Source organism: Haliaeetus leucocephalus, unplaced genomic scaffold (genome assembly GCF_000737465.1).
Source record: "Haliaeetus leucocephalus isolate CR32 unplaced genomic scaffold, Haliaeetus_leucocephalus-4.0 Scaffold897, whole genome shotgun sequence".
In the NCBI taxonomy this organism is placed as follows: domain Eukaryota; kingdom Metazoa; phylum Chordata; class Aves; order Accipitriformes; family Accipitridae; genus Haliaeetus; species Haliaeetus leucocephalus.
The window spans coordinates 2,190,225-2,216,487 of NW_010973333.1; the positions used below are offsets into that span (position 1 = coordinate 2,190,225).

General features: G+C 41.0%; 1 protein-coding gene across 1 annotated transcript in view; it reads right to left on the bottom strand.

The window, feature by feature from the left end:
- Nucleotides 1–26,263, bottom strand: part of FNDC3A (fibronectin type III domain containing 3A) — a 121,768-nt gene that overhangs the window by 22,205 nt on the left and 73,300 nt on the right. Inside the window, exons 6-14 of the mRNA XM_010583379.1 lie at nt 24,282–24,554; nt 22,115–22,173; nt 12,823–12,980; nt 11,031–11,090; nt 7,219–7,357; nt 6,552–6,605; nt 5,801–5,925; nt 1,439–1,613; nt 709–795 (exon numbers count right to left, since the gene is read on the bottom strand). Of these exons, the coding sequence (XP_010581681.1) occupies nt 709–795; nt 1,439–1,613; nt 5,801–5,925; nt 6,552–6,605; nt 7,219–7,357; nt 11,031–11,090; nt 12,823–12,980; nt 22,115–22,173; nt 24,282–24,554 (1,130 nt within the window). The remainder of the gene's footprint in view (nt 1–708; nt 796–1,438; nt 1,614–5,800; nt 5,926–6,551; nt 6,606–7,218; nt 7,358–11,030; nt 11,091–12,822; nt 12,981–22,114; nt 22,174–24,281; nt 24,555–26,263) is intronic.

A 26,263-nucleotide genomic window follows, 5' to 3' on the forward strand; every position in this document is an offset into this window, starting at 1 on the left:
CTTACTGCTCACGTATCTGAGGAACCCTTTCTTGTTGTTCTTGACATCTTTGGCCAATTTCAGTTCTAGCTGATCCTCAACCTTCCTTACTGTATCTCTGCATGTCCTAGCAAGGTTCTTGTAGTCCTCGATGGCTATTTGGCTGTCTTTCTACAGCTGGTATGCTTCTTTTTGCTTTTAACTACACCCAAAAGCTCACTGTTAAGCCAGACTTCATCCTGAGCTAACAAGTTCAGCCCCCAGGACTTATTAGAATGGGCTCAGCACCATGGTAATATGAATGATTTACTAACTTGGGCTCAGTCCTATGCTAGCACTGATAAATATTTTTTGATCAAAGTTGCTCCTTACCCCAACACTTTCAGATGTGTTTAGAGTCTATCAAAGAACCCCATAGCTACACTGAGTAATATTACCCATGTATATGCAACACAGAACCCAAATAAAAGAACCCAACTGCTAAGAACATTGACTCACGACATGGAATTTCAAGATACCTGCAACTGTGTTATGCCCTTGCAGAGGTTCTTATTCCTTCTGCAGAGACGATTAATGAAGCAGGTGTTCAGCTGATAGTTTTAAGAGAATGAAATTTTAAGAAACCGGCATCAAATTTGGTTTTCCTTAAAAAAGGCCCTGTCCACTTCTGAGTCAATCTCGAGCTACTCTGGTGCAAAAATAACCCCAAATATATGAAAAAAATCTTACCCTAAATTTATATTTTGTACTACGCCTCAAATTCTTCACTGTGTAGGTAAGATCGTCACCATCATATTTTGGCTTGAAACCATATCCCTGCAGAATTAAACAGGATTACTTGAAACATTGTATTTGCAGACCAGACCATGTAACATACTTCATACAAATAAATCACTGTTTCAGACTGTAGTTATTATGCTCCTCTAACAAAGTAGTAAGTGCACCTTCATTGTGTAAACACAAGAGGTTTTTTTGGAGAGGAGGGAAATTAATTTGCCATTCTCCATTCAGAAGAGGAGAAAAGAACAGTAAAGAAAAACATATACAGTGTCAACAGAAACTATAGTTAACAATGTCAAAGGGTAGAACAGGACTCATTTTAAAACAAAGGTGGTGAGGCTGAAATGACATCTAGAGGGACCACACTTCATGATGCAATTACTTTGATCCAGCTCTTATAAGACTTAACTTTCACACACAAATTCACAAAGTTAAAAGTAATTTAAAAGTCTCTGCAGGATTGGGGCTTAATAACATTAATAACAATTACTGTCACAATGAAAAGGAGAAAGCTATGTGGCTTAGTCACAGCAATGACAAGTCATTAGCTTCATTTCAGAAAACAGAGTTCCTTGTAGAATATTCTAGCAAAAGTAATCGTTGTTACTCTTAATACAATAATGTATCAAACACACATTACAGTCTCTTTTCTTATTGAGAATAAGTATTCTAAACTTACTGAGTTCTCATCCTCCATCTCTAATATATACGAGATTCCTTCATCTGATGGTGTTCCTGAGGGTTTTGTCCACTGTAGGGATAACCAAGTAACTCCAGCATTAATCAGCAAAGGACTTGCTGGTGTGGTTGGGGCAGTGCCTGAGGTATGATACAGGACTTCTTCACTAAAACCACTGTTTAAAACAGACAGTATGTAAACTAACTAGACACAATAATTAATATCTAGTAAAACATAATTCTTACTAAACACAGCTATGACAGTTTCTTGGACACGTGCACAGCTGGAAATTGCAAGCTAGTACATGCAAACGACTTAACTTGCCCATAAGTCTGTCAGTAACAAAACATCTGAACAACGTTAACATGTTCATAATTGAAAGAATTCTTTGTATGATGTAATTACAATGTTTTGCTAACCAAAACGTTTTGCTTTTTCATATTAAGTCATTATTCTAAAACAGTAGAGCTCTATATGCAATAATGTACTAATACCACAGCGTCCTTCCTATTCTAAGTGAAAACATGAAGACATAAAAGTATATATGGGAAGACTTCAAAAAAAATTTTGCTTCCCAGGCAGCAATTACGTGCTTCAAGTATACTATGAAGTACCAGTTTCTCTAGTGATTCAGAAAGTAACAGAGTAATAGCCTCATTCAATGTTAAGTTACTTTAAGAGCTGCCAATATGAAAGCCTTATTGCGGAACAAATAAAGTAGAGTTTGCACCTCTGAATCTCCTAACACAACTGTTAACCTTATCTGATAACGTTTAGATATGCCTTGAAGTGAAAATACAAATAAGTTACATAAAAAGACCTACTGTGAAACAGAGGCATGCAAAAGTCAGTAACTATGCTTGCACAGACGGTCTGACATGTATCCAGCTAGACTCTAAAAACACCCACCTGTTCTCAGCTGGCATTTATTTAGAGATTTGCTGCTTCTACATGAGATCTGAAGAAACACTTACAGGACTTACAGGTTTAAGAGCTTAGTCTAGTTTTTTTTAACTGTATGAAACTAACATCAAAGATGTAATTTTAATCTAAAAGCTAGGCATTTCCTAAGCAAGCATCAGGAAGCCCTGAAAACAAAATTCTCTGTATGGCTTAAACAACAATATCAGTTAAATATCTCCTGTGTTGGAACTTGACTTTCCTGAAAAATCTCAATATAAAGATACCTCAAACTTCACTTTCTCTCCTACCCAACTTATATTATAACAACACACATGTTGTAAATTTTGGTCTGCTCTAAAGTCTTTTCGGCATAAAAAAAAAAAAAAAGAATTGAAAGAATCTTACAGACCACACCTTACCAAGTATGTCGATAACACCCAACACAGACATACAGACTGTGTGGACACGCAGACTGTGAAACAGATTGTGAAGCAGGAAGTGAAAAAGTGCAACACAAGAGAAAACTTCTTCAATTTGAGGGGAATAGTATTTTTTGTCTTGTAAAAAGTCACAAGCAAGAAAATCTCTGAAATGAAGATGATGTGATACCTACAATATATCTACTAAAAAAGATTTCGGTATTATTTAAGTAGGCTAGAGAAAGCATGGAGAGAGGCTAGACAAATACTAAGCCTATCTCTATTCACAACAAACTATTGAAGGAGTCACCTCACAAGCAGATACAAGGTAAAAAACCTTGGCCCTTAAAAAGATTCAATCTCTTTACTTGATTGAACCACTCCAAAACACACTGAAATCAACTAAAAGAGTTCCAGTGATACCCACATTTGAGACTCTTAAACAATTCACTTAGAAGTACAATAATGCTATCTATTTTTTCAACAGATTTTATTTTTCCGGTTTCCTTTAGCCACTCTTACATGTGTGGTTTGAATTAAATTTAAAAATGAGTAACTCACAGATAAAATATCTGTAAAATCATTTAGACAAAATTCTGTCTCCAGATGCCCAAGGTTCTCAACATCCCTCATAAGGAATAATTAGGCTCTCTACCCTAATAAATATTATTTCAAGAGACTTCTTAATTAAATAATACCATAAAGACAATAAAGTACATCTTTACAAGGCTATGAAATATTGACTTAAAAATCTATTCACCGTGATTAGTTTAAGAAGGGTACTTAACTGATCAGTGTCTTCTACCAGCTTACACTGCAGGAATCTGTAATATCTGCAGGTATTCCTAGAGGGTACATTTACACTCATAAAAGGGGAACAAGAAGAGAGCCCAAGCACTGAACTCTGCTTAACTGCCAGCTCACTCCCTGTCTTTAGTTTTTTGAACAGTTCCAACTAAGTCTCATCAAGACAAAGTCCAGGAGCAACTCAGAGAATAATTCATTCCAGAAACATCATCCAGAAGGCAGTAACATAATAAAGACTGTGTTGGAGCACACCAAAAGTCATTCTAGCCCACTATAGTGTCCTCCGACAGTGGCCCAAAGCAGGTGCCTAAGGAAAGACACAGAAACAGGCACTACACGCAACGCATTCCCTGAGTACTCTCCAAAGCCTCCCAACTCACACCTCATCTCCTGAGCCAGCTGTAGTTTTCACATACTTAATAGTCTGCAGAAGATTTCTTCTGCCCAGCATGAACTACAAGCCCAGGTCTAGCTCCATATTCTGTACGCTGTCCTTCAACACCATCCAAGCAGGTGTTGTTCTCTCAAGCAACTCGTTGTGCCAGCTGAAGGACACACAACACATATCCTCTATTTCATGCTATAAAAACACCGCTCCGGTGAGCTGCAGCAAAATGCTCATAATATTTCAAACACTGAATGAAAAAAACAAACGCAAAATAGCAATTTTAGGTTTGTGGCTAGAGAAGCCCTGTTTTTATGCCACATAGGACCTCAAGGTCCAAGTGCTACTAGGTAGTGTGGACACTGGCAGTCTGCTCTAGAGATGATGAGCCTTGGTAGTCTCACTATTAGCCAGTTTATCACTTTGCCTGAAGACCAAGAAGCATTCCCAAGAACTAACGCACCCAGTAGTGCGAGCATAACTTGAGAAACCATTAATTTTTTTTTTTTTTTTTCCCCCCAAGTTCTCACTTATATCTTCTACTTAAGTCAGATGTCATTAATTCAAAAATTCAAAACAAAGTCTGGTGCTCTAACTTCGGAAAAGTAGAAATTAGAAGTAAGAGCCACATATCCTAAGAATTCATAATAAGCTCTAGAACTTCAAAAGAATTCAGTGATATGGTCATGTCATATTCTGTCCATTTCCCAGGGTAACAGGAGACTAACAGACACCTTAGATAAAAGGACATATCCAAGTAATGGGACATGGCAAAGAGCACAATACAGATACACCTACAGGTGGCAGTGGGGTTCTGCCAGACTTAACTTCCTGCTCCAGCAGTTACTGACACCTCTTTATACTGTCATCACTACAACTCTAAATTTAAGAAGGGCTTATCAGCCCTTCCAGCTTATCAGCCTGGAAAGTAGCTACACCAGCTTCGGAAACTAACCTTAGGTCTAGCACCATGTCAAACCTCCCTGGAACCAAGAGCAGCAGAGAGCATGGTACGAGGTACCCTCTGGTCAGCACTGCAGCATTTAAACTATTCAATTCTGGCCCTTTGGCTGAGTTGCTTGTCTTTTAGCATGATCCCCAGAATTTTAGAAGCGCTTATTACATCAGACACAAAAGCCACAATTGCACTGAATGTGTGAGTCTCTACAATGTAGTGCTTAGCCAAAAATTCTATCACAAGTACAAGCGGTAGGAAAGACGTCCAAGGTAGCAACTTCAGCGGTCAACGTAAGTCTACAAAGGCTGAAGCTAAAAACCAGCACAGCCTGAGCTGATTTCACGTGAGAGCAGCCGGGTTGTCTGTGCCGTGCTTGTGCTCCCCATTCGAGGGGCATCATGTACAAATGTCTGAGCAAGCTGTTCAGGAAACGAGGCTAAGTCTGGCAGAAGTAGCTGTATTATCTGCTTCTAAGAGGGGCTGAGATTTGTAGCATTTATATGGTTAAGTATGCACATACGTAGCGCTTGCAGTACGTAGCCATACCATGCCTGGACAAAACGCGTTATGCTGGGAATCGCAGAATAGCTGATGTTGGAAGGGATCTCTGGAGGTCATCTTGTCCAACCTCCCCTGCTCAAGCAGGGTCAAGTGATTCATAGTACATGGGTAATCTGCAAACCAAATAATCCAATCACATACTGTGAAATAACTGTGTAGTTGGACTAGATGATCATTGTAGGTCCCTTCCAACTGAATTAGTCTATATTTCATTTTATTCCAGTTGGATAAAAGACACTTTTCCTTAAATGCCATTATGTTTTCCTTAAACAAGCACAAACATACATGCATATGCATTCCGTATTTATGTATATAATAGTAGTATTTACCTCATTCCCATGTCATTTTTGGCTGCTAGCCTAAAGGTGTACCCCATTGCTGGTGATAGTTTAGTAATCCTATACTGCTTCTGTTGGCCATAATAACACTGGCAAAACTCTCCATTTCCTTTTCCCTAAAAAGGAATAAGTTAATCACATTATTCACCCTATTATATATGCATCCGCCAATTAAAGTAACACACAAACATGAAGTAAACTCATTTTTTGAAATGAAACCTAACTCAAGAATCTTCTGTGTAGTGAGGGAGTAGAATATGGAACTTATATTGTACATATATTGAATTAGAGGCATTTTTCCTTCCTTTCCATTTCCCAGTTCTACAGTGTTGGAATAAAAAAGCCATGAAGCTTCTGCAGCAATACCATCTCAGGATAGCTGTCCAGGTAGGGACTGGAAAATGCTTGTGGGGGCACTGTAGATCCACCCCCTTTGTACAAAAGAAAGGCTGTTACAGGAAAATGATCCTTCAATGTCAGCTCTTGAAAGAAGCATTGGACTACAAGTGAAAAGGCCACTATTAAGAGTGGCAGAATCATGTAATTAAGATCCTATTATTTTATATTCCCCAAGAAAAAAATTGGGCAATAATCATATTTTCATAATTGCTTCAGGAATTACGTATTTGTCACATGCCTTTAGACAGAAGTCATAATATTCACACAACTTGATGTGCAGAGTCACATACAACTACTTTTTAAAAACAATAAAATTAAAAATAAAATAGAATAACTTGCTTACTTCATCCCATTCTAAAAGGTAACTGTGGATTTTAGAACCATTATCACAAGATGCCTGCAACAGGAAAAGAAGAAAATTAGAGCTCTAACTGGATACAAGACCACTTAAGGAAAAAACGCATGTATGGGTCAAATCATGACAAGACCAGTGGAGGGCAAACGATGCTCCCCTTATATGATCGTTTCACTTGCCAAGACAGTCCTAGTTCAGTCTGCATCCAATGAATGCTTGTATCATATTTATGGTTTTGTTTTTTAATTTAAACCTTGAAAAAGTATTCTGGCAGCAGTATAAAACGCCACAGTATTTTTCTGAGCAGCTAGATTGCAGGTCTGTCAAATCTCAGTCTTTCCAGACCACTTCATTTGCTTTGCACAAACAAGCCTATGTTCAATGACAGAGAAAGGAATCGGTTCCACAGTACAGTAGGGGACTGGAACTCAGTAACTTTATCTACAAAGGCTCCTTGCTTTTCTGAGAATCCTTCCCTTTTTACTGAAGTCCACATTTAACCCAATATATCTATTTCCAGTCATGGAACTGTGACTTAAATTAGTATGTTTGACAAAAATTTTCCATTTTAATGAAGTAGCATTTTATTGTTAAATCCAAAACAATTCTGAAGAGTTTAAAATATTTATCTTCATGGCTGTTAAGCAATTCTTACCTTCCACTGCAGAGTAAGAGAATTTTTGGTCCGATTAGTTATCCTGGGCAGATTTGGAGTATCAGGTTCACAACTTGTTGTGGTAAAACTCTCTGCTTCTGAAGGGCTCCCCTTTACACAGTTGCATTCTACTTGGACTCTGAAGTGGAAAAGGGCCAATAACATTTTGTTTCAAATTCTGTATGTACAGTTTCCAAAGAAAACTAAGTATTCAGAATTAAATTACTGCCTTGCTACCTCATTATTAAAATATCACTGTTATAAATAACTAACTGCTGGAAGCATCTTGGTCAACAGAAGTAATGTGAAAGAAAAGAGTCCTTTACTTTGGATGTACATCATTACCATCAGTCAGCTTTAGTCTCACAATTTCATCTGAAATATGTCTGTTACTTGCTGTACTTTGGTTGGGAAATAATGGTAACATCTTGCAGGCTCATTATCTGTTGCAGACTTAATTGATATTATGAATAACTCTTCTCCTGCAAGAGCTTTCGTCAGATAAGCACAATGAAGCTGTTGATGTATTTTCAGAGTATCCTCTGCACTCCTTCAAGGCCTTGCTGAGTCTGTTCACCCTGTCCTTTCCTTTAGGAAGGCTATGAATTAACTCCCCATGTACTTCAGAAGAGTGAATTCTTGCTTCTGTCTCACAGAGAAATGGTTTGTTTTTCTAACAGCTTGTCTCCAAAAGGAAATACAGGAATATCTTCTGGCCTCCCCCTGCCCCCCAAGCTGTGTAGCTATGCCTTGTCTCTTCCTTGGGTGAACAGGCACATTACCTTCTTCCAATTCGTCTGTTCCTTTGAAAGAAAAAAACCCCAAAACCAAAACCACCTTTCCTCTTATCACTGGTGTTAAGACCTGGGTTGCCTGCTTATGAAGATGCAAAAGTCTTTATATGCTTTTGTTGCACAAACAGCGAGTAACAGGAAATTTGGCTTTGTAGATTTTGTCAACAGGGAGAGGGAGACATTTGAACAGCGACTGATGTTGCACACAAAGTTGTTTGCACTTGCATACAGCTACAAATATGTAATTTGTCAGTTACCTTCACAGTTTAGTATTTCTGGTCTTTACCGATTTTGGGCAGTGTTCGCACTGGCAGAATTCTGCTTAGGAAGAGCTTAGATGGCTAAGCCACCTATTCCCAGGTATTGTCTACAATGACCAGAATTAAGCAAGAAAGAATCTGAATGTAGCCTGATAAAAAAGGACTTACACAGGAAAAAAAAACAGTCCTAGGCTCTGACCCTTATGCTCCATGCATTTTCAACTTAAACATTGTTGGGTAAAGTGCATAAACACTACTAAAAATAGGAAGAAAATCACAGAGGAACACCCGCATATGAAAGAGCTGAGTCAATTCACCATTCATCCTTCTGAACCTGTGCTGCAGGCCATGTGGGGGCCCAAATTAAATGAGGGCTGTGATAAGAACAGACCCCCTTTAAAGGAAGGGAATGGAAGGGACCTTTAAAGGTCATCTAGTGCAACCCCCCCCTGCAGACAGCAGGGACACCTTCCAATGGATCAGGTTGCTCAAACCTGACCTTGAACACTGCCAGGGATAGGGCATCCACAATTTCCCTGGGCAACCTGTTCCAGTGCCTCACCACCCTCACAGTGAAGAACTTCTTCCTTACATCTAATCTAAATCTACCCCCTTTCAGCTCAAAGCCATTACCTCTTGTCCTATCACTACATGCCCTTGTAAAAAGTCCCTCTCCAGCTTTCCTGTAGGTCCCCTTTAGGTACTGGGGGCTGCTATAAGGTCTCCCTGGAGTCTTCTCTTCTCCAGGCTGGACAACCCCAACTCTCTCAGCCTGTCTTTGTAGCAGAGCTGCTCCATCCCTCTGATCGTTTTTGTGTCCTTCCTCCGGACCCGCTCCAACAGGTCCATGTCTGTCCCGTGCTGAGGACCCCAGAGCTGGACGCAGGACCGCAGGTGGGCCCTCACCCGATGGGAGCAGAGGGGCAGAATCCCCTCCCTCGACCTGCTGCCCACGCTGCTTGGGATGCAGCCCAGGACACAGTTGGCTTTTGGGGCTGCGAGCGCACGTTGCCAGCTCGTGCCCAGCTTTTCATCCCCGGCTTTTCATCCGCCGGTACCTCCAAGTCCTTCTCAGCAGGGCTGCTCTCCATCCCTTCATCCCCCAGCCTGTATTGATACTGGGGGTTGCCCCGACCCAGGCGCAGGACCCTGCACTTGGCCATGATGAACCTCATGAGGTTCACATGGGCCCACATCTCGACCTCATCCAGGACCCTCTGGATGGCATCCCGTCCCTCAGGCGCGTCAACCGAACCACTCGGCTCAGAGTCACCTGCAAACTTGCTGAGGGTGCACTTGATCCCACTGTCTGTGTCTTTGATGAAGATATTAAACAGTACTGGTCCCAGTACGGACCCCTGCGGGGCACCACTTGTCACTGCTCTCCATCTGGACATTGAGCCATTGACCATTACCCTTTGGATGCGACCATCCAGCCAATTCCTCATGCACCAAACAGCCCACCCATGAAATCATGTCTCTCCAATTCAGAGAAGGATGTTGTGGGGGACCATGTCAAAGGCCTTAAGAAGTCCAGAGAGATGACATCCGTAGCTCTTCCCTTGTCCACTGAGGTAGTCACTCCATCATAGAAGGCCACAAGTTGGGTCAGGCAGAACTTGCCCTTGGTGGAGTCATGCTGGCTGTCTCAAATCACCTCTCTGTCCTCAGCATAGCTTCTACAAGGATCTGTTCCATGGTCTTCCCAGGCACAGAGGTGAGGCTGACAGGTCGGTAGTTCCACCCTTTTTAAAAATGGGTGCAATGTTTCCCTCTTTCCAGTTACTGGGGTCTTCACCTGACTGCCATGACTTTTCAAATACCATGGAGAGTGTCTTGGCAGCTACATCAGCCAATTCCCGCAGGACTCTGGGATGGATCTCGTCAGGTCCCACAGACTTATGTATGTTCACGTTCCTCAGGTGGTCACAAATCTGGTCTTATCTTACAGTGGGAGGGACTTTGTTCTCCCAGTCCCCATCTTGCGGTCCATCCACTTGAGAGGTGTGGGAAGAGAGGTTACCAGTGAAGACTGAGGCAAAAAAGTTGTTGAGTACCTCAGCCTTCTCCTCATCCATTGTTAGCAGTTTGCCAGTCTTGCTCACCAGGGGCAGTACGCTTTCTTTGACCTTCCCTTTCTGGCTGACATACCTGTGGAAGCCCTTCTCATTATTCTTTGTACCCCTTGCCAAGTTCAGCTCCAGATGACTCTCTAGTATTTAAAAAAGGAGGCAAGAACACCAACTACCTACATCTTTCCAATCCTATGCTGTTTCTTCAGTATGACATAGCAAAGCAGCAGATTCTGCTGGAAGGGTAGAATTACAGTGAGCTACGAGCATATTTAGTAATGCATATAGGGTCAGATTCACTGATCTGCTGGAGCATAAGTCACCTTATGCAAAAGCAGCATAAGGTGACTTTCAGGTGGCCAGCAGTGAGCAAGGTACCTTCCTCTGCTGCTTGTGCAAAATTTGAGAGAATGCAAGCAGCGTCTGCACCTGGCTAAAAGGACAGAAATAGGTCACTGTGCTGGTATGAATGAAAGAGCATGGATGTTGGATGGGGGCACGACAATCTTCCCTTATGTTTTCCAAAATGGACTGAGTGGTCAGCTAAGCCAAAAATGTTGATTTGTGACTCAAAGGAGGGTGAGAAGTGGTAAAAACAATCTTTGAAGACTATGCAAATACACAGATACAATGAAACTTTTAAAACATTTCCACTGAATTTAACGATTAAAAAAGGAGATACTCACTTTGCATGGTAATCAGTTGCTGGCCTGAGATCATTTACAGTAACTTTATTTTCTTCTCCACTGGAAAGAGACACGATTTGGTTTGAGAGACTGTTTCAGAATCCCATACATTTATAAAAAGACACATATCATCTAACCCATTCATCTAACGCTCGTTCTAAGAAATGTATTTGCTAACAGTTTGACTCTGTTGCTAAATGTAGTAAAATGTAAATGCATTTATCTTCGAATTTTAGGGCCTTCTTGTGTTTGATTCCTGTTCTTTTGCCCTGGTGGTTTTGTTTTTTGTTGTTGTTGTTCTGTTTATTTGTTTCTTAAAGAATAATTATTTTCCTCTTAGTAAGACCAGCTGCACGTGTACACATATATGTTATTACACAGAAACCATCAAAGTATTGGGGCCTACAGAAGCTCAGTTCAGCCTTGCAAAAACAATTATCTAAAACTGTACATGACTGCATATACCTACTTGTTAGAGCCTAGCAAACAGAAAAGACACCTAAGTAACATCTATTAGTCTACTTTTGCTGACATCAGTTTATGTTAGCAAAGCTCATTTCTTTTCCTCTTGTTTCTAGGACAGGGAGATCCAACTCATGATTCATGTACTGCTCCTAAGAAATCAATGGAAGGTGACTAAGATAAAATAGCTAGATACAAAGATTTATAATTATTAGAGAGCTCTACACCCTTAATGGCAAATTTTACTGTTATATTTCGCCAAGTTGCAAAAAACTGATTGAAAACTCTTGTGTTAGGAATGAAACGATTGAAGAGTTTTGTTTGGTTTGCTGCTGTTAGAGTTCTGTTCTGTGTGAATCTACTTACTTTTTTTCATATCCTAAGACTGTCTCTTACCAAGAGCATTTTCAGGGAAGGGAGGGATAACTTTACTGGGAGCAGAAGCATGTGCTGAAATAAGTAACTACAAATACAATTTGTATTTCTCACTACTTGCGTATATGTCACTACTTGAGAACCTATAGTTTCTAGTGCAGCTGGTTGAAATACAGCTAAGTGATATTAAAACATGCCTCCAACATCTAAGAACAAGGTCTTTACATTCTAATTGATGGTAGAGACTTCAGTAATAAAACAGAACCAATTCTACTGAAAAAAGTAGTTCAATGTAAAATAGAAGTTGCAAAAACCTGCTGTCGTGGTTTAACCCCAGCCAGCAATTAAGCACCACGCAGCCGCTCACTCACTCCCCCCCCATCCAGTGGGATGGGGGAGAAAATCAGGAGAAGTAGTAAAACTCCTGGGTTGAGATAAGAACGGTTTAATAGAACAGAAAAGAAGAAACTAATAATGATAATGATAACACTAATAAAATGACAACAGTAGTAATAAAAGGACTGAAATGTACAAATGATGCGCAGGGCAATTGCTCACCACCCGCAGACCGACACCCAGCCAGTCCCTGAGCGGCGAATCCCTGCCCCCACTTCCCATTTCCTAAACTAGATGTGATATCCCATGGTATGGAATACACTGTTGGCCAGTTTGGGTCAGGTGCCCTGGCTGGGCATGAGAAGCTGAAAAATCCTTGACTACAGTCTAAACACTACTGAGCAACAACTGAAAACATCAGTGTTATCAACATTCTTCACATACTGAACTCAAAACATAGCACTGTACCAGCTACTAGGAAGACAGTTAACTCTATCCCAGCTGAAACCAGGACACCTGCTAATTATTTAAATCTCTGGACAACAGGCAGATTTTTAATGAGGTTTTAAGCCACATAATTCAATGCAACAGCAATTAAATAAAAACAATGAACACCTACACGTATATAGTTTTGTACTTTCCATCTTTTCCGGTACTTGAAATCATCACTTCGTAAGTATAAACCTCTGGTACGTCATTCTTGTCAGTGTCTTCTCTAGTATCACTTGATGGAGGGGACCACATAAGCAGTGCTGTTCTTGCCTGAATGTCCGATACCTGTAGAAATACAAGTTTTGAGATCTCTGCCATTTAAACGCTATCGTATATAAACACTGCTATGCCACAAAGGACCAAATAAGAGAGAAGAAAATCATATACCGTTAGCATATCAGAGTATTTATACCGATATAATAGCTACTAACTAGTTTTTACAGATGAAATCAAGCTAAAAATACAAGAAATGTCATGAGAAAACTGCAATCCTAGGGCACAGGGCTGAGACCAAAGAAACTTCTAACTAACGAATGCCACCTAGTGGGCTACCTAAAAATGAACCGCATCTGTTGCGAACCAGACGAGATGCAAGCATATACAGTGAAATCAATCATTTCATTAAATGACAATGTTTCAGGCATTTTTTATTTGCTGTCACTGGCACTATGATTTTTTTTTTAATACCTTCTTGTCGACTCGGTTTTCTTATGAAATATATAGAAGCTCAGGAATTTCTCCAGAATGGCTGGCGTTACTGTAACAGGTACATAAACTTTGCTTTGGGCATTTAATTATGATTGCAACAAGTAGACTCTCCCATTATATTAGAATCTATTTGGTTAACCATCCCAGCATGTTTTGGTTTTTTATCAGAATATTAATAGGAATACAACTACCTGAGGCTCTAATCTAGTACTCCTAGGGAACAGAATATTAGAACATATAACGTACTTTGACCCCAGGCACTTGCGATGAAGGCTTGCTCACAAGGTCCGTGTACATATACATACATACGGGCAACATCCTAAAGAATTCCTGGGGTGGTGCTTGCCTGCACAATGCACCCTTTGCAGAAAGGCCTGGATAACAACAGCTGGTACGAGAGAAATACGAGAATGAACAGTGTGTGTGAACGCAACACCTCCAGCTGTTTGAGAAGCGTTTGCCCCGGCAGACTCATCATGCTAAAGGCAGCAACCCTCAGGTGGGTTAAGTGGTAACCGGGAGATCACAAAGAGACTTCTGAAAGGAAGAAGTGATCAGCTTCGGAAGTATAAAAGCAGCATGAAAATTCATAACAGGGATAAAAGATGCTGGAGTGCAACACAGCAATGATCAAAACCCGGCCTGACTGCAAGAAATTGCCCTGCCACCACTGCCGCCTCCATCCAGGCTGGATGGATGCCCTGAGCAGGCGCAGCCCAGCTGGTATGACAGCAATTCGGGTGCAGCAGGCAGGGATCCACAGCGTGGGTGGGTGCATGGGACCTGGCAGAGAGCTTTCTCAATGGCCTGTGCCTTAGCAGACTAGGGAACAATAGATTTTAGGGAATAACAGTTACATGCAAAGCTAAAGCACCCACATCTCTGAAAGGAGACATGCAGTTAGGGGCACCCACGGCTCCCAGAAGAGTGGGTGCTGCTTGAAACCCACAGGTGCTGCAAGGGGCTGGGGATGCTCATATTTCTGTAGTTGAGTCCACAGGTGCGTGCATGCGATTACAAATTTTTAGCATCCATTATAGAAGGAAGTCTAGAAATTTGTGGGTGTTTATTAATATTGCACGCCTGCTATTGTGATTTGTATGTTGCAACCGCCTACTATTTCCAATTGTTTCATAAGAGAACCGAAAACACATTTCATTATACGAAATGACTAGTTTTACAATATGACTGTAATGTATATCTATTTTGGGAACAATTGCCTTTGAAAATCTATTACCAGAGTATCAGAATCAAAATGCTATCTTCACAATTGGTGCTCTTAAATTGCTATAATCTACTGAACTAAAAACCTGAATTGAATGGGTCAACTTCAAGAATAAAGCAGAGGAGGTGACTTACTGATAACAGACAAACAGAAAGGAGGAAAAAGTCAAACAAGATGAGACTCAATGTCTTAGAAATAATGTCACTAAGCCCTTATATGCTAACAAGACTGTGTATCACATCTTGAAAGGGATCAAATGCTACTAAGATTACCCAGTGAAGTTCTTGAATTCAAAGTTTGGGAAGAGAAATTCCACTGTAAACTTGATGCGGTCACAAACTACACTAACTACAATCACCTCAGGACAATTCTAGCATTTCTGGAAGTCTTTGGAGTTGTGGGAAGCATCTGGGGTGGTAGAAGCTCCCTCTCAGACAATCTTTATCCCTCCCTCCTGGGTTGCAGAAGGCAGCAGGGGATACTGAAAGAAAGAAGAGTAGGTTCCTGGAGGACCTACTATGTTCCAGGACTAGTAGGTCCACTGTAAAATGATCTATTCCTATGTTTAGCTACCCGAACAGTTGAAATTTTTTCCCTAATATCCAGGCAGGATCTCTCTTACTACCAGCTAAGTCTACTAGTCCTAGTCACCGAAGTTGAACATCAGATCCTCCCTTCCTTTCTACAGTTGTTTCTGATGTACTTGAAGACTGTTAAGCATTTGTGTCTCCCCTCTCTTATCTAAATCTCTGATCGTTCTCACTGTTCTCTTTATCTCCTACTGCTTCATTATCTTTAGTGCTTTGCCCAGAACTGTGCATGACACCCCATCTAACCCTCGGCTAATGCCAAACTGCCTTATACCCTTGACAGATTACATTTCTTCTCATACATTTTTAGTCTTTCTATCTTCTTTTACACCAGAGAAATAATGCAGTTGGTACAAGTGAAAGGCGGCATTACATCTTGCATTGGGTTTGCGTGGCAAGGTTTTGGTAGCAGGGGAGCTACAGGGGCAGCTTCTGTGAGAAGCTGCTGGAAGCTTCCCCCATGTGCGACAGAGCCAATGCCAGCCGGCTGCAAGATGGACCTGCTGATGGCCAAGGCTGAGCCCATCAGCGACGGTGGTAGTGCCTCTGGGATAAGGTATTTCAGAAGGAAAAAAAAGTTGCTGGGGCACAGAAACTGCAGCCAGAGAGAGGAGTGAGAACATGTAAGAGAAACAACCCTGCAGACCCCCAGGTGGGTGAAGAAGGAGGGGAGGAGATGCTCCAGGTGCCGGAGCAGAGGTTCCCCTGCAGCCCGTGGGGAAGACCATGGTGAGGCAGGCTGTCCCCCTGCAGCCCAGGGAGGTCCACGGTGGAGCAGATCTCCACCTGCAGCCCGGGGAGGAGCCCACGCTGGAGCAGGTTTGCTGGCAGGACTTGTGACTCCGTGGGGGACCCACTCTGGAGCACTCTGTGCCTGAAGGACTGCAGCCCATGAAAGGGACCCATGCTGGAGCAGTTCGTGAAGAACTGTAGCCTGTGGGAAGGACTCGCATTGGAGAAGTTCGTGGAGGACTGTCTCCCATGGGAGGGACCCCACAGTGGAGCAGGGGATGAGTGAGGAGTCCTCCTCCTGAGGAGGAAGGAGCGGCAGTGACAACGTGTGATGAACTGACCCCAACCTCCATTCCCCGTCCCCCTGTGCCACTGGGGGGGGAGGAGGTGGAGAATTTGGGAGTGGAGTTGAGCCCGGGAAGAAGGGAGGGTTGGGGGGAAGGTGTTTTAAGACTTGGTTTTATTTCTCATTATCCTACTCTGATTTGATTAGTAATAAAATAAACTAATCTCCCCAAGTTGAGTCTGTTTTGCCCGTGACAGTAATTGGTGAGTGATCTCTCCCTGTCCTTACCTCGACCCACGAGCCTTTCGTTCTATTTTCTCTCCCCTGTCCAGCTGAGGAGGGGAGGGACAGAGAGGCTTTGGTGGGCACCAGCATCCAGCCAGGGTCAACCCACCACACATCTTACTGGAACATTAAAAGATTAGAGGTTTCACCTGTTTCGTACAGACAGAGCAGAAGAGTGGGAGGGAGATCAAAGACAACATTACAGACTACAGAGTAACAGACAACTCACAGGACTTTGACTACTAACATTGAACCCAGAGTATTAGTGGAAATCATTATATATCAACAAGAGTCAACAGAGAACAGGGCGAAATGTTCTTTAAGTCTCTGACTGGAATAAAAATTGTCATCCCGAGTTACGCCCTCAGGGCAACGTTTGTTGGTCAACTCACATAAACCTTCCATAAGACTTCTAAAATAATAGATGACAACTGTTAACACAGTAACTATAACACAATGAAGCAGTATTATGTACCAAGCTAAAAATCAGTGACCATGTAGGTTGTTCCGGTTGTTCTACTTTGTGTAAACAGAGTATGTGACTAAAGAATATTATGAAAAGCTGAAGCTTTGCTGTGGTCAATTTGCCAAAACTTAAAAGCAACAGTTAGTGGAATTGAACATGATCAGAAATGCAAAGTGAAAAGTATTCACAGAAGCTGGGAATTAAGGACATCCTAATGGTGCATAAAAAGCTGCAATGTATAAAAACTATATAAGTTCTCTACACATCCACATGCACACATATGGGGAGAAGGGAGAAATATGTTAGCCAATAAGCTATGACTTAGCAGAATTTACAAGAGAATTTAAAAAATTAAAAAAAAAAAAAACCGGTAAAAAAATTAAAAAAAAAAAATTAAAAAAAAAAAAAAAAAAAAAAGAAAACCTATCAGGAAAGCTCCAAGTCAGGCACTGCTCTGTTACTGGTGGATGTCAAGTTAAAACTGTAAAATGTTATTTTCATCCTGCACTTTCAATGAGACAGAAATCCATATCCATCTTGTGTAACCCTGTTGCTGGGCTAGAAAATTTACAACCCACACCAAAGTCACTGGGCCCAGCAGATGGTGCCCAGATGAAATTGAGAGCTCTGCAATAAACCAGGTAGTCAGGTTAAACCACTGGTTCCCTGTCAGTGATGTACGCTCACATTAAACCAAGGAGTTGCAGTAAGCTAAGCTGAAACTAGTAAGCCCTGCTGAGGAGCACTGGGGAGTGAACTATTTATGGAACGAGTGTAAGAGGCAGATACCTGAGGGCCCAGGAGAACGGGCTCACAGGCAGAAGAACAGAACAAGAGGTATAACACTTAACTCTTTGGCAGGGTTAAATATTGGAAATAATTTCCAACCCTGTACCTCATACACCTGAATCCCACTGAAGTTGGTACCACCTTCTTTTCCACAAGCCAAGAGTGGCAGTGGAGGAGTGTGGGGTCCCCAGAAATACAGCTCATTCGTGAGGGGTCAGTAATCAGACAAAAAGAAGAGAGGCAGTAAGAGTGGGACTGAATAACATCAAGGTTTTTCTTCTGGACCCACACTCTCTATGATGTCACATATTTCATAAGTTCTGGAGCTTTTCAGTAAATTCACATACAGGTGTATGAGTATTTTCAACCACTCTCAGCTGCTAAAAGAAATAAAAAAATCACAGCTGCAAGCACTGACAATAGAGAATCAGAGAACGTAATTTAAGTCCTTTTGAACTTGTTTATAAAACATTTTGTACTGCTTTTCAGATTCAACTTCCAGCTAAGAGAATGATTCTTAAAGACAAGTCTAGGTTCAGCTCTATTCTTCCTCGCAAGACTATTAATAAGGGACAAACCTAAAGTATTGAAAGATCAAGAATTGCTAAAATGAAGATTTCCTGTAAAAAACTTTTCTCTATTGTGTATATACACTATGGCAGTCTTAGATTACATCAGCATATACTATTTTAACACAAAACTCCAGCTTCACATGATGCAAGCATATGACAGTAATTACTAATTTCTTCACTAAGAAGCAATTAATGAATATTGTCCTCAAATTCAGAGTTCCTATTGCCTCTCCTTATTAAATACTCAGCCTTCTGCTCCATTCTTCATTTTGCTTTTGCCTTTTCAGGTCCCCTTGTCTTCTCTCCTGCTTGCTTTGTTGTTTGGTTAATGGACATGACAGCTGTTGAAGACTCTGCTCAAACACTGAGGGCTCAGCCTGGTGCAATCTGCAAAACCACTCCAACTTACATCTGGGTATAAAAAGTTCAAGACCTCCCTAAGTAGAAGGGTTATGTGGTGCCAGTACCACTTTACCAACCTGACTTAACACTGCCACATATAAAAGGATGGGGGATCCAAACAGGGAAAAGTTCAAGAAAATGAGAACGTTTTCATAAAAACATCTAATGGGAATTTGGAGGCAGCAAAGCTGATGTGCCCGTACGCCATACTGCACAGACCTGAAAGAGATGTGTGAAAGCATGCCATAGAGCCCACCACCTGATGTAGATGTGCATGCCCTGGACCTGGGCAGTAAGACATGGGACAGCCCAGGACAGGTCACAGCCTTTGGCACTACTCTGGGCTTTCTGGAGCAGGATATGGTGCAATGGACACTGTACTGGACAGCACCTGTATGATCATCTGATGACCACCACCACAGCCAGTATCCAGTATTGCCTGTGCCAGCACTGAAGTTCAACCACAGAACAGGGTGTTGATAATCCATCAAGAAGAGCATCATGGCACAATCCCCACAGTTCTTCAAGCAAAACATTAATCAAAAACTTACAGGAATATTTCTGATGAGAGCTACAAATGGAAGGTGTGAAAAACCACAATCTTCTGGTTCACTGGTGGGAGGGTGAGAAAAATGTTTCCTTGGCGAAACTGTGGGAGTGTTGCTTCTGATTGTGCAAGGCCTAAGTAGGTAACACAGACTCCCTTTCTCTTACCACGTCACGCTTCCCCAAGCTGCAAAATCAGCTAGTCTTCCACCCACCCACAGCCCTGACAGTCCCTTGCCTTCGCAAAGCATAAGCCTCTTCAAGTACTGGAATTTTGGCTTTTTGCCTTGTGTACACTATCTAGTCTGTAGCAGACTACTAATGCCTAAGCCTGTGATGTCTTCTGAGGTCTGCAAAGAGATCACTTGTAGGCACACAGCTACATGCAATGACGCTCAAGTAAGGACATGGTAGGGAAGGGAAATAGCATGCTTGCCTAAAAGGCACGGACAATTGAGCGTTGAGGGTGGAAGGAAGTGAAAGAAAACAAGACAGTACTGGCACTCCATTGCTTTTTCATATGTCATTAGCAACACAGCAGAAGACACCTCCTCTTGATCCTACTTCTCACAGGTTCACTCTAACCACCCCAGGAAGCTCAGAGTTGTCATGCCCCTTGGCAATGCAGCCACCGATGACACCTCAACTTGGATGGCATCCTGTATGCCCTGACCACTGGCAGACGACTGTGCATACTTCTTCTGAAGAACTGGTCCCTGTACGGCTAGTCAGGATAGAAAGGATCATTCACATTCTTGTCAGAGCTGCCTCTTCTCCACTCGCTTCCTTTCTCCCCCACACCTTTATCTTCCTAAGCTTCCTTCTCAGCCCCAGTTTCTTCTCCAAAAATTCTTTTTACTGCTCCTCCACCAGCTCCAATCATCAAGGTCATCCGTTAAGTGCTGCTGAACCTGACTGTCCCAGCTACTATCTACACAACAGTGACAGCTAGGAGCAGCTAACTCCTCTCCATCTCCTCATCTCAGCCCTCTCAACCCCTTCTTATAGGATTTGATTGAGACAGTTTCCACCTCCATGCTGCTTACCCACCAAAGACACAGGGGCACTGTAGACATGTTAACCCATTCTGATGCTTGGACACAGCAGGATGTCAAGCACTCAGGACTTCCTCTCTAATTACAATCCCTGCTGAGCCCTTGCAGCACCACAGAATCACAGAATGGTTGAGGCTGGAAGGGAACCCTGGAGGTCAACCGGTCCAACCCCCTTGCTCAAGCAGGGTCACCTAAAGCCAGCTGCCCAGACCCATGTCCAGACAGATTTTCAGTATCTCCGAAGAGGGAGTCTCCACAACTCTCTGAGCAACCAGTGCCAGTGCTCAGTCATCCTCATAGTAAAAAACCAGTGTTTCCTGATGTTCAGAGGGGCCCTCCTGTGTTTCAGTCTGGGCCCATTGCCTCTGGGGCTGATGCTGAGCCCACTGAAAAGAGCCTGGCTCCATCCTCTTTGCACTCACCCTGCAGATACCTATATACATTGATAAGGTCCCCCCTGAGCCTTCTCTTCTCCAGGCTAAATAGTCCCAGCTCTCTCAGCCTCTCCTCACCAGGCTGTAAAGCAACAACATACGAAAGAAGAACCCAGACTGGGGCACTAAAACCAGGGCCAGGTTGTCCGGGAGGTGAAGGAGAGAAGGTATGTAGCTGATGGAATAACAGTCTTGGAAGTCCAATGATCATTCCATCTGACCCTTTCTCCTTCTTCACCTTCTTTTCTCTATATGTCCCTCCTTCCATAAAAGTTTTCTCTTCTTGATTAGTTATGTGAAGTATGTGTGTGTGAGCGTGTGCACTTGTGTGGTGTGGTAAGCTAAGGACTGACGAAGGACGAAAAGCAGGATGCCTGATTATGGAGGTAGTAGCTGGCTGACTGGACAAACCCATGGCAAGCTCCTCCTGGAGTTTCAGTTGCATGGACTTTTTGTAGTTTACAATAGGGAACACAAATTGTTTTTACTCAGGCAAGCTGGTGGACTGAGGATTGAGGTGCAGATTTTTGGAAAAGCTGTGTATATCCTCACAGAAAGGTTAGGACCAGGGAAGGTCCAGATGATGAACGAAAAGAACACAGGCCTGCTCAACAATGCAAGAAACTACTGAATTGGGCAACAGTCCTTTAAAAAGTTTCTATGCAGAATTATGAATTACAGTTTTACAAACTGAAAAGAAATTGGTAGATTCTCAAGCAGGTAAGCCAGAAGCCCACTGCTGACACCTTCGTTGGCAAATTTTATGTCTCTTCCCTGGAGGTACCAGAGACTCTTAAAGAGAAATCTGTCATCATTTTTCTTTACTTTTCAAATAAGGTTTTCCAAACCCTCATTTTTGGTGAGGTTTCCAAAACCTTGCCAGGTATCTCTCATGCCTAGAGATATCTGGTGTGTAAAACTGTTTCCTGAACAGTTGTAACTAAACAATGTTACAGGAATTTGAGAACAGATTTTTACAATAAGAGAAGATTTTAAGCATCATCTTATGCTAAACATCATTATTATGTTACTGACAACGTTACAAGCTCTTTCTATATATATTTTTTGTAATTCTGTTAATACTGAGATTTCACAGAGTTGCCAAGAAGAATTCCATATAATAAGTATCAAGACAATTTTAGCTTCACAAATGTTAATATACTAAAAATTACTTTGGTCATTTACATTTCAGTGGCTGGAAGTTAAGTGAGTTATCTTTAGTGCAGGAAGTTAAAGATCCTTTAAACTTGGGAGAGAGAAAAGGAGGTGTAGCTGTGTAAAAATAGCAACAGATACATTCTGACTTTATGGAAAGCTTTATTTACTTACCACTGGCTTGGCTATATTAGAAAGAAGTGCTTCAAGTGCTTTTGTTTCTTCATCCTTTTCTTAAAAAACAAAATCAAAGCAAACAAAAAGTACCCATGAGTATTGTTCAGTGACTTTACAGTGAAATAGCTCTTCAAATTCAACAACTGCACATAGACTGAGGTATTTATAAAATAGAACACCTTGCCAACTTGCATTCATCTAGGGCAACATAAAACCAAAAAAGCTCCCTAAAAAGTTATTAATATAAAACTATTTCTAAATCTGTTCTATGATTTATGGAATACAGAAAGCCTGGTTATCTTTTATTAACGTATAACTTTAAACAAACTACTGCTCTGGAGAACTTAGGCTCTTGGCTGAGATATTTCCTATAGATTTCTCTTTGGATGTAGATGCAGTCAAGTTACAGTAGTTTAAATATGTTACTGCACAACAGCTGGAAGACTACCGGTAACGCTGTTGGCCTCCCTCAATTGCAAGGGCAAACCTTAGCTTAGCCTTCAGTTACGTTCCAGGGAAAGAATCCAAGGTGTTTTGTTTCAGCTGAAGGTATAGCTGAGCTTTATAAGGGACTCAAAGTTTACAGAAAGTGTTTTATGTGCTTTCTCCCACACAATACTAAAATTTTATTATCTCAATAGTGTAAGTGAACAGGCTACTCGGTTTTGAAGGTGTGGCCAGGCATTTTTAGTTCACTTAACCTGCCTTAAACCGAAAAGAAAAATAAAAGAAAAACAAAGCCTGATGAAATTCTTTAAAAAACACAGGTCAAATCTACTTACAACTTTGTATTTCTAAAATGACTTATGCTATTGAAACTAATTAAATGCATTTCTGACTTCTGTTTGTTATTACAAGTCTAAGTCACAGTACATAATTTTCCCAAATGTCTCCTGAATTAAGTAATTCTGAAAAGCGTACTTTTCTGTTTATCATATAAAATACTTCTAAGGAACTGTTAACGTAATTTTCGATACGTATGTAAGCAACAGTACATTTTATCACCTGTACCTTGGTGAAGTTAGCTCACAGATAAATACCAACTAACAGAAAATAAACTAAACAGAAATCCAAGTCAAATGCCACCATGGAACTACAGTGACAAGTATTCATTCAAGTTTGGAGCAACAGTTCCCAACAGCTGAATTCAGGCTGTATCTCAAAGGTGTCCCTTGGTATGAAGCTTTCACAGGCTATCATCTACACATGTTTTTAAACAGCTCTTCTAGGCTGAGATTTCCTGGTCTTGGTTAGACATACTTTCTTCACGTTTCTTGTGGTTTACAGCAATCTAATATACATCAGCACAAAATCATCATCTCAAAGCAAACTTCAGTGAGTTGAGAAAACCACAGTTTGCTTCCCTCAGCATCACTAGTTACAGCTCCCTGTTCTGAGGAAATTGTACTTGGCTGATGACAAGTCTTTGACATTGTGTTCTGAATCTGAAGTGCTATGCCAGTGACCTGAAAGTTGCATAGTGACACATCATCAGATTCAACAAGGACTGTATGACCAAGACTGAGCGAATTCAGTCCATTTATGAGATCACAAACTTTCCAGTGAAATAAAGGTATTAATAATAAACACGCTCCCCATGGTAGTGTCGTAGAAAACATGAACTCACACAGACTAGTGTGAGGACCAGTCTTTTTCTACAAAGGCCTTTCAATGATGAGTTGGTGGGGACAGACATTATGTGAATTTTATATAACAACATTATCTCTTTTACGAAGCACTCCTCTTTAACAAGCTGAATGCAGGTTTCCTGTATCAGACATCTCATTCTTTCCATGTTTTCTGCAATATCAAGTGGGCCACCAATATTCAGTGATTCCTTAAAAATGTAAGCACCAATGACTCTGGACAAAACACAGATTTTTCTTTAAACCGTATTATGAAGTATGACTAATAAGATTTGCTCAAATCTACGTGGAGACTTGCATGTCAGCAGTTTTGTTCTCTTAGGCCCATCACTCCAATGTGACGAGCAGGTTGATTGCCCTTAAGCCCATTCTGTGTAAGTCAGGGCAGTGGCGGGCTACTACTCCACTTCAAGATTGTCAAAGTGTGGTGTTCTATCTACAAATGCTATATTCAGACAGACACTGGACTTGCATTTTTTATATATATATAGATTTATTTATTTTTTTTTAACACTTACCTTCTACTTCTGTGTCTGTCTGAGAATTGCTTTTTCCTTTGCCCAAAGACTTGCTTTTGGTAGAACCTGTGCTTATACCAGCTGCATCCTGTCCTTTTGTAAGTCCATTATGTTCACTTGTAGGAGAAGGACATTTCTGAGGAGATGATGGAGGACTGTTTAACTTATCCTTCTGAGTTCCATGTCGATCTTTTAATTTTTTTTGTAACCTTTCATATGTTTTACTAGACCTTTCGTCTCTAAAGTTGGATCTTCCATGACCAGGCAGAGTATCTAAATTGAAGTAAAGAAGAAAAAAATTAAAAATAATCAACTAAGAATGGAATGTAATTAAAAATCTATTTAAAAATGCTATGTGCATTAAGTGTGCACTTGTGTATAAAATTACTTCTCTATTCCTGTTGGAAAACTGAAGCATCCAGCAGGTAAACCGATACACGCTAATTGGACATTAACAACATGTTAGGGGAGAAAGTGTAATCTTTCCTTCCCACATCTTTTCTCTACTTAAAAATTATTCTTAAAACATTTCTATAATCTTGCTTGAGCTGTAAGGTACAGGATGAAGTCAACAGAGAAAAAACACGCAACTTTATTACATGGGAGGAGATCTGCTCTAATGCGAAGTTTTAAGTTTCAGAATGCAACTAGAGCTCTATTACTTTAATGGTGCTTCAGCAGAAAACACAGAAAAACCCCACAAAAGCACAGGGCAACTGAAAGACACTAAAAGACTGAAGACGGTATGGCTAGGTCTTGTAACTACACTATACCTGTACACAGTAACCCGAGGCATTGCTGCAGTATTAGCAAAGTCCCATCTCTAAGTCAGAACGTGGCTTTGGAAAAAAGTCAGCACCAGACTAATGAAAAAAATTAAACTGTAGGTTGGTGAACTTTTCTGTTAAATTCTAACATTTTTATCCATTTCACCTTTTTGCTTAGGAACAGCTTATTGACTCAAGACTTTAAAACAGCGTACCACATGGCACCAACTCCCTCCTCAGTGTAACCCTATCTATAACAAATAATGAAAGCTTTCAAAAAAATCCATCCTTCAAAACCAGCATAGAATTTGTCCATTTTCAGGTAAGCTGGATCACTCGGTCTGAAGAATGAAGTTCATTATCTGTTATTCCTTAAGTGCTAGGAAGTACAGAAAACAGGAGCAAATAAAAACTTCCTTGCAAGAAGGATAAAAATCACAAAGCTAGAGAACTTTTCAGTTTCTGTTTTTTTAGGTGAGCTTAATTCCCAGAAAATTTGGCAGAGGATTACTAGATAAGCTGTGACTACTTAGAAATTTGTTTTTCACTCCCATTAGAGATTTAGGTGCTCTTGTTAAAGAACTACCATGGTCTAAGCACTTCCGGGTTTTTTTTCCCACCTTAAATTCAGATTCCTCATACAGAAGCCTAACTGTGGGCTTTGACTTCTGAAAGCCAGAGCCAAAGACAGTGGTCCAGCATTAAATACGAAATCTGTAGCAAATATGTAACAAATTAAAGCATCCCCAGTCCTCTAATTCCCCAAATCCAAGGGCATACTACATATATATTTAAAACAAAGCAAACCAAAGAATCCCACTTTATCAATTTTTTTTTTACATTAGCAGTTTAGCAAATTATCACTGAATTCATATTTAAAGGGATATAACCTACAGCATAAATCTAAAAAATATTATTCCATTAACAAGTATCCTTCATCTTTTGTGCATTTAATTATCACACTCCAATCTCTTCATTTAGCAAACTAAAAGCAAATAACTGCCATCTACAGGAAACCAAGAAATTAATAAAGCTATAAATAAGCACCCAAAGAGCATCTAAGAATGTACTGTTACCAAAGTAGTGCAAGGAAGAAATAAAGTACAACTTAAGAATACAGAAACACTTAAGAATTCCAGGAAGATCAAGACATCGGTGTATTCTCATCTGATGGCTTTGTACATCATGACTATTTAAGTACAGTGACTATATGGA